Source organism: Amblyomma americanum, chromosome 5, assembly GCF_052857255.1.
Source record: "Amblyomma americanum isolate KBUSLIRL-KWMA chromosome 5, ASM5285725v1, whole genome shotgun sequence".
Classification (NCBI taxonomy): domain Eukaryota; kingdom Metazoa; phylum Arthropoda; class Arachnida; order Ixodida; family Ixodidae; genus Amblyomma; species Amblyomma americanum.
The window spans coordinates 199,600,111-199,608,366 of record NC_135501.1 but is presented as its reverse complement, the minus strand read 5'-3'; the positions used below and the strand labels follow the sequence as shown (position 1 = coordinate 199,608,366).

At 47.0% G+C, this 8,256-nt stretch overlaps 2 protein-coding genes across 3 annotated transcripts in view; one reads left to right on the top strand and one right to left on the bottom strand.

Annotated features, from left to right (window-relative positions):
• Positions 1-2,241: 2,241 nt before the first annotated feature.
• LOC144135490 (uncharacterized) lies at positions 2,242-4,403 on the top strand. Its single transcript, XM_077668141.1, has 2 exons — positions 2,242-2,582; positions 4,186-4,403. Exons 1-2 carry the CDS (start codon positions 2,317-2,319, stop codon positions 4,349-4,351), a joined length of 432 nt encoding a protein of 143 aa, XP_077524267.1. The 5' UTR covers positions 2,242-2,316; the 3' UTR covers positions 4,352-4,403.
• A 1,562-nt stretch (positions 4,404-5,965) lies between these two features.
• Positions 5,966-8,256, bottom strand: part of LOC144133390 (tRNA (guanosine(18)-2'-O)-methyltransferase TARBP1) — a 28,094-nt gene continuing 25,803 nt past the window's right edge. For both annotated transcript variants that reach the window (XM_077666472.1, XM_077666471.1), the window contains exon 25: positions 5,966-7,995. In XM_077666472.1, coding sequence (XP_077522598.1) covers positions 7,848-7,995 — 148 coding nt within the window. In that variant the 3' untranslated portion in view covers positions 5,966-7,847. The remainder of the gene's footprint in view (positions 7,996-8,256) is intronic.

Here is an 8,256-nt window from a genome sequence, read left to right as displayed (position 1 = left end):
CGGGGCCTTAGGTCTCCCACGTGGGGACGTCGAGGTGTTGCTTCGCCGTCGCCTCGCAAGCGTGCTGGATGGCCCGGAGTTGGTCACTGAGGCTGGGGCTGCACAAGGCAGCGGCCCACCGCGGCGGGAGGGTTCCGGAATTAGCCCCGTGCGGGTTTTTGTTACAGTCCCAGAGCATGTGAGTTAAAGTGGCTATATCAGTGTTGCAGACGTTGCATATATTTGTCGGGTATGTGCCAGGGTAGAGCCTGTGGTATCGTTCCGTGTTGGGGTACGTGAGCGTCTGCAGTTGTCCGAGGGCCACCCCGTGCGCCCTGTCCAGCTTGTCGCTGGCCGGAGGGAATTAAGGTTCAGCGGGCCAGGCAGAGGGCCTTGGTAATTTCGTTGTAGATGGTCAATCTGTCTAGGGTGCTGTCCCATGGACGACGGTCGCCGGCGCGGTTCCCGAGCTCGCGCGCCTTGGCGTGTGCTGTCTCGTTTCGGTGGCGATATGTCTTCGATACTTCTCCCATGTGCGCCGGGAACCACTGGATTCTGGTTTGAAAATCTACCTCCCGCTGGACTTGTCGATCGCACAGGACTCGGGCCGCTCTCTGTGAGATCCATCCTTTGGCGAAGTTTCGGACCGTTTGTCGCGAGTCGCAGAGAACCGTGGTGCACGCCGGATCCGCGAGGGCGAGGGCCACCGCCACTTCCTCCGCGTCTTCTGCGCGCTCGAACGCTACACTTGCCGTTATGCGCGTTTTGCCACTCGAATCGACGACCGCAACCGCGATTCCGCATAGATTAATTAGTTCTGTAAAGATATTCGCGTATGTACACCGGCTGAGTTGCGACTTAGTTTGTCGTATTTTCCAAGTCGCAGCTTGGTCTAGGCCGGCGCAAACTTAGACGTACGGCAAAAGAGGGCACGTGAAAATCCATACACACACATCATTGCAGATGCGGTCGGCGGGAATGTCGAAGGCAGCGGGCCTCGTGGTCAGCCTTCTAGCCACTACGTTCTTCATGGCCAATTGCCACAGCCAGCCCGGAACAGACAGGAGCTCCGGTACAATGCTCCAGAAGACGTCAGTACCTTCGAAGTACGGCAGGACACTGTCAAGTTCTCAGGTGAGCGTTTCTAGACCACACCGAATGATTTGGCTTGCGGATGCCGTATCACGTGACGCTTTCCTGTCACGTATTCGCGGTAAACGATTTCGGTGCATTGTATGTGCGAAGGGCAAGAGGTCGGCTTTAATTTTTACGGCAGCAGATATAATGCCGATTCTGTCCCTGTAAGGTCTATGCGTCAGATTCCGGCTCTCATAGACGCGTTTACACGAATGCGACAGCAGCGCATCGCATCAACTTTTTAGCGCATCGCATTCATGTAAACGGTAAGCGCTAAGCGCTTTGCATCAATGCGCCAGAGAGAGGTAGATTGAGAATGGCAAGTCAACTTCGGCGGTGAATGGAAACAGGTTTGGAGGTGTCCCTCCTCCTACCTGCGGCGGCTATACAATACCCCCTAGCCGGATAACAAAGCAGACTTCGCTCAAGATGGGGTTGGCTGGACCCCCCTGTGGCATGCAATAGTCAGACTTCATGCGGTAGGTACGTGTAAACAGTAGCGCATCGCCTTCGCGAGATACGCTAGGAAATGCGATGCGCTACTGTCGCATTCATGTAAACGCGGCTTCTGATTGCATCGAGGCACCCTAAAGAGAAGTTGACTGGCACGCCACTTCCCTGAAGACTTTCAGTGCGTCACCGATGGATCTTTTTTTGGAAATGCTGCATAGGCTGGGAAAGGAAGGAGACGGGCCTTTGTCCCTGTGCAGTGGGGAGTGGTGTGGGCTTCTCAGAGCCCTTTCCCTCCTTTTTACCTATTCGCACCCCTAGCCCTAACAATGACACCCCCCCCACCCAGGCAACGCAGACAAAGGCCTGTCTCTCTCCCTTTAATGCCTATAGCGTCTGCTGCATTCCCAAAAATAATTTTCCCCGAGTATAACTGCACAGATCACTGGCAGCGTCATCATGGTAACCCCGAGAAACGGACCCCGAGACAAGCGCGAGTTTTGATTTGGATGTGTCGTAACTCGTTATTACTAAATAACTCTTCCCGTTTCTTGGCGAAGGTGCATGAGGACGGGCGTAACCTCGACGGACAGTCGGCAAGTGCTGTGGAATGACTCAGGCGTGTGTGCCATGGCTCAAGCTGAATTAAGCAGCGTACACCAGCTATCCCAGCAGTCAGTGCTGCTACCTCAGGACTCTCCACATTTATGAACTGTACACTGTGCGTTCCCGTTTACTCTGCACCGCTGTATGCATGAAGCCAAAACGGCTGTGCGCTTGCCTCTGATGGTGCAGCTCGTCCGCTGGGCCACGGCGGTGGCCACGCAGGTGCTGGCGTTCAACGTGTCCAACTTCGTGGCCGTATTGTTTATCAAGGCGTTGCTCGTGGCGCTGGGCTTCGCCACGGGTTTCAGCGGCCTCGGCCTGTGGCGCACCGACACCCAGCAGTTCACGCACGAGTTCCCCGTGCCGCCGTCAGTGCAGCGCGCCGAGCAGGAACAGCAAGGCCACGTACGGTAAGGCGAACGAGAAGCAAGCTCGGGCAGAACCGGGGAGTAACATTTACACTGCTCATCCACAGCAGAGAGAAGGCAGGAATGTGGGATTCTTGACAACACAAAACAAAATAAACAAGGATTGAGGCAGAGTCTCAGTCTGCTGGCTAACGTTTCATCAAAATAGGACTTGATGACTTGAGAAGTACTTTGGTTTGGGCTAGCTGGTGCATAGCTTCTGGATATGTCAGGACGGTGCGAAACGAACAAGGAAAAAAGAGGCACAAGAACACAACAGGACAGGCGCCTTGATACGATACGAACAGATGACTTGATACGGCGAGCAGGGTGAGGGCGCTTTGCTGCGCCGTGGCGACGGCCATACAGCCGCTGGCAACGTTTCTCTAGTTTCCCTGTCTCCCCTCTGTGCCTTTTTTATTTCTTGTTTACTTTTGATAAGTAGGATTTCTTTCCCCGCCCGCCAAGTTTTTAGAATGCAGTTGAATCTGGATATATCGAATTCGGAAGGGATCACGAAATAGTTCGATATATCGATAATTTGATATATAAAAAAATGGAAGATGAACCCAGAAGCAAGAATACATTTGCACAGTTGACGAGTTCTTACAGCGAGACGTGCTGGCAGTGCACCGCTCGCTAGGTGTTTCTACGCCTAACCTGCTTCTCGTCAATCCTGCAGGAAAATGGTTTAACCATTTTCAAGCCAGTTTCAAACCACTTCAAACATCACAAGATAGCTGCTGCCTATAATGAGATGTTTGATTCTCTTTCCGGTAGTCTAATTAAAACTAAGGTGCAGTTTGTTTCAGCAACAACTTCAGCAGTGAAGCATGCTAGGCAAGGGTCACTGCAGGGGCATAGGTTAGCTTCACAGCATGACAGAAACGTGGAGTGGAAAATGAGTACAAGAGACCACAGGTCACCCTCGAGTACTCCTCATGTTCGCCTCATCACGTGGTATCAGAGTGCCAGCACTCCCAGTAGCTGCCCCAAGGCCGTTTCAATCGATTCGCCCCTGCGCATGAAAGAGTTCGAAGAAAGCCATTAGAAGAAATGGCGTGACACACAGTTCAATACATCGAAAGTTCCGCTGAACACGAGTTCGATATACGCAAGCAATAGTGCTATTCTTTTGCATGGGATTTTCAAGGGGATAATCTGACTGTTCGATATAAGAACAATTCGATATATCTGGGCTCGACTTAATGCACCTTGCCGCTTCTTTCCCACTTTGTTTCTTCCATTTTTGCCCCAACACCCACAGCTATATTAGCCAACCAACAAACATAATGAGCATTACTTTGAGTATAGCCATTAGTGGCACCGTAGTGTAATTTTTGTTTTGGGGTGAGGAGGGGGGGAGGGGGGCGAGGACTCGAGCCCCACTTGGCTACACACCTGCTAGGTTACGACTGTAACAGAAGGGGCAGTAACCGTCACTTTTTGGAGAACACTTCAACTGCACAACGGTGGATAAAAGCGGCTGCTTTTCTAAACATACTGCCGCACCCGCGCTCATTCCTGTTACTCTACTCCTTTTTGCACCTTTAGAATTTTTTTTGCTTTACATACAAAGGACATTTATGTGTCTTACAACCTGCAGATGGCTGACAACGTACCTGGCAACCCTGAACAGTGGTGACCACAGGTGCCTTAAGAGGCTGGCGTGTGAGCAGCCTGAATGGGCACGGTTCTACGCCGGTGCTAAGGAGATGCTCGTTGCTGCACTCAGGATGGCTCCTGCCTGGCAAGTCCACTTTAACTTTTAAGTGTTTCTCCCAAGCTGCACCTAAGTTTTGGTAGCAAAAGCTCGAAAGGCGATCTCCATGGGCAGATAGTAACCTGGTAGGCAAAACTACCTCGGCATTAAGTTGGGCCAATGTCGCTACTCCGACCAAAAATACTTGACCCGACCCTAGCAACAAAGGTCACCCCGAGCTTGGAGATGGATAGTGTTACTCAGCCGAATGTCTGCACACCAATATCGGCCCAATATTGAATGCCAACCTTACCAATGTTGGTCCAATGTACTGAGTACAGCCAAGGTTGAAATGTTACAATTTGAAAAGAAAAACACAATATGATATCTGGCCGCAGTTTCATGGAATGTAATTTTGAAAGCACGACTCAAACAAATTTTAAGAAAGGAAATAAACACACGGAATCGCCAGTACTCGAACTTGCGCTCTTTGGAATAATAGGAAGTAGGCGTGCTACGCATAGACGGAGTCAACCAGGTTACGCACTTTGAAGCGGGAAGTGACAGCGTTGTATACGAAGTGCATGTGCAGGTCCAGTATACCGCTATCATTTTTATTAAAAGTATTGACGTTTAAAGCAAAGCATTGTGATGTTGTGAGCATCTGCAATCAGCTGCAGTAAACCTTAAAATATAACATGACGGTTGCAAAGGCAACTTTAGCCATAAAATAATGATTGAACCACATGTGTATTTGGCGCACAGTATTTCACAATCTATAACCACTTGACTTCGCTCTTGCACATTATCTGCATTGTTTTGTACAAAGTGCGTGCAGTGTTATGTGGGCCAAAATATTCACATATCCTTTGACATCCCTTGTTGGTCGGCCCGACATTGGTATGACGCAGGCAGTACCCTAAGTAAACAGCATAGTTATAGACATAGTTGGCTACCCCCTGGATGCATCCCAGAAGGTGACAAGCATAGGGATTGTTTGTAATGATATGCAGGCTTTTCTTGCTAATAAAATGAAAGATAAGCTTCCAGTATTCTCCAGAGCAACATGATGCTTTACATTGTGCTTACATTGGCTACTGCAGTTCCCTAGAACTTTGACCAAACTAAATGGCAAGGCCACTACTGAACTATTTTACAAAATCATCTATGTTTAAGAAGATGAACACACAGTCAGTGTTTCTGTAACCAAAAAGGCTGCAGAGTCTTTAAACAAAAGCATTTAAAATTAACTTGTTCACGCACTCAACATGAACTGTCCCTTTACGCAGACATTTCAACCATTTTTTGTAAAAGCATGAAAGGGAGAAAGAAAAGGTGATGTCCAGTCTTGAGGTCATGCATGGCCTAGCTGCCAAGGGTGTGTGTCTAGTGCACAAGGGTCTGTTCTATATTAGTGCTTGTCCCATCTAGTTCACTTCTACTTGAGCTGTGTACTCTTTTTGTTGCCAGTTTAATTCATCAAAACATTAAACACCCTGAAATGTATATGCTATTCCACTGTAAGACAAGCACATGACGGCACTCGTTGTAGCTTCTAAAGTGTGAAATCTGAGTGCATGTCTACTTAGTGCTATGGCCTTAGCATAAAATCATGCAGCGAAGTGCAATAGTCCTCCATTAGTTGGTATTATAGTGCGCCCTTTCCCAAATTAAGGGCTAGATACAAAATGAGTAAAAGCCTTTATTGTAATGAGTCAGGTACTCTACATGCAATTATCACTGCAAAAAGAGTTAGTACATCCAGCACAAATACCTGGCAGTGTCTCCTTCCATGCCATTCGAAAATACACAAAAGGCGTGAAAAAATTTCTCCATGTCATCATGTGGAAGCCATAAACAACTCAGCCAGTTACCACGCTTCTAAAATCGAACTGAAAATTTGATTTTTTTTTTTCCAGGATGTACTCTCACAACCCCGCCCATGACAAAATAACAGCGTCAGTGCGATTAGCGGCACAGATGGGAACAAGGTTTCACCAACTCTGTCACAGGAAGTTCCCCTGCAGAAACTTCCGATCAAACGGATGACGTCAAGGACCCCCTTAATATTTTAAGTGCCCATTTGCATCACTAATGGTAACAATCACCCGGGTGTAGCATAAGTGCTCATGGTTAACGAGCGCAAGAAAGACGAAGACACAGAGAAGAAGACAATAACACGACACAAGCGCCTTGTCTTTTTTTGCGCTCGTTAACCATGAATACGTACCAACTAGCCCGAATTCTTACGTTAGTAGCATAAGTGCATTTTATCACCTCACCCGTCCTGTAGAACCAGTGCATGTTGTGCTGTGCGCAGAGTAACAGTGCCGCAAGTGAACTAGTTGCAGTCACTCACAGCAGTAATATAATGTTTAACAAATGAAATACTGCCGCATTGCAACTCGTTCTTTAGGAAATGTATATAGGCAATAACATGATACCAAACAGTTTGTATATGTATGAATAAATATGCATTTTGAAATGCACGGGCTATCCTACAACTTCTTCTAATACTATACACACAGAAAAATATCGCACACGTCAAGGCATATAATAAAGTTTTACACAAAATGTAATGAGCAGATAAACAGCCACTCATTGCGTGGCTAAGTGCACCAGAATGCACTCAATGGTCAGCTAATTATTCTGTAAAGAAAGCATCTAAATGTGCAAACTGGACACCTCCACTACAGCAGGATATGGCACGAACTTTCTAGAACATGACATGCACCTTAAAAGCTGATAGATACCCTTTTGAAAGTAAGGGTTTGTCGCATCTACGCATTGAGTCAATTGATACAAACTACTCCTGTCGGCATACTACATGAAGTCATACTGAAGCTAGGTCACTTCACATGGCACTTTAGCAAATAAGCAGGCTTAGCCAAGCAGGAAGCCTGAAAACTGACGCGTCACCACTAGTACTACCCGTAAAAATTCGCTAAATATAAAACGCCCACTCCGTAGCTCCCATAGAGCCAAAATTTTCTGTTCTATACAACTAAAAAACTAAATAGTATACATGTCACAGCACATCACACTACCAACATAAAAAAAGAAGCAACCATTCTCATAGCACCTATTCTGTAAAACACAGCTCAGCAATAAACCAGTCATACAACTGGTATAAGAAACTCCTACAGAGCTAGTTTATACCTGATACAAACTTCAACGACTAAAAGTGTGATCTGCAGTAGCATTCACTGCAAATACTGGTTGCAACCGCGCCAGTATATTTCAAGGTCATGCCAGCAACAGCAAGCTTTAGATATCTTTATATTTATATACTGTTGATGTGAAGGCCTCGAGTTATGTGGTGGCGTTAACGAACCAGTTCTATAGTCAAGCCCATTGCACAATCATGCACTGCCATGAACAATGATGCACAGTTCATGAGACATGAAGACTGCAATTCTTTCACGGATTTACACTGGCATGAACTTGTACCGTTTGGCTCAAATTCTACAATGAGTGGCCCGTCTTAGCAGCACAGAAATAGCGCCTACACTGCTGGGAAGTGTCGCTGCTAGCCACGACTACCACCGACTGTTCTCCTTAGAAGGCTACACCAAGTGCTGCTTTGTGTACTCCCAAACCAAAATGGCTCCACTGACGTGAACGTTCAGGGACCGAATGACTCCATGTTGAGGAATCTCAACACACACATCGAGCAGTTGAATCAATTCAACTGGGAGTCCTTCCTTTTCGTTTCTAAAAGGAAGAAAGAAAAAAAAAACGATGGTTGTCAATGTAGTCCTTCCCTCAACCAGGCATATGTGACCACTCAGTCAAGCGGAATAGACGTTATCAATAACTCTACAGTAAATATCAGCACTATTAAGAAAGAGCCTATTGAAAGTGCAGGATTGTGAACACAGATAATGGCAAAAATGTAATGCTTTGTTCATAAATATTTTATCACAAGAGAAGCTGGTTTACGATCATAAAAGTAATACACTTGGATAGAAAAAA

Excerpts from the sequence above, each read along its gene's own strand:
- LOC144135490 (XM_077668141.1), top strand. The coding sequence starts at position 2,317 with ATGCATGAAGCCAAAACGGCTGTGCGCTTGCCTCTGATGGTGCAGCTC. Across the intron at positions 2,583-4,185 it reads GAACAGCAAGGCCACGTACG|ATGGCTGACAACGTACCTGG; the intron begins GTAAGGCGAACG and ends TACAACCTGCAG.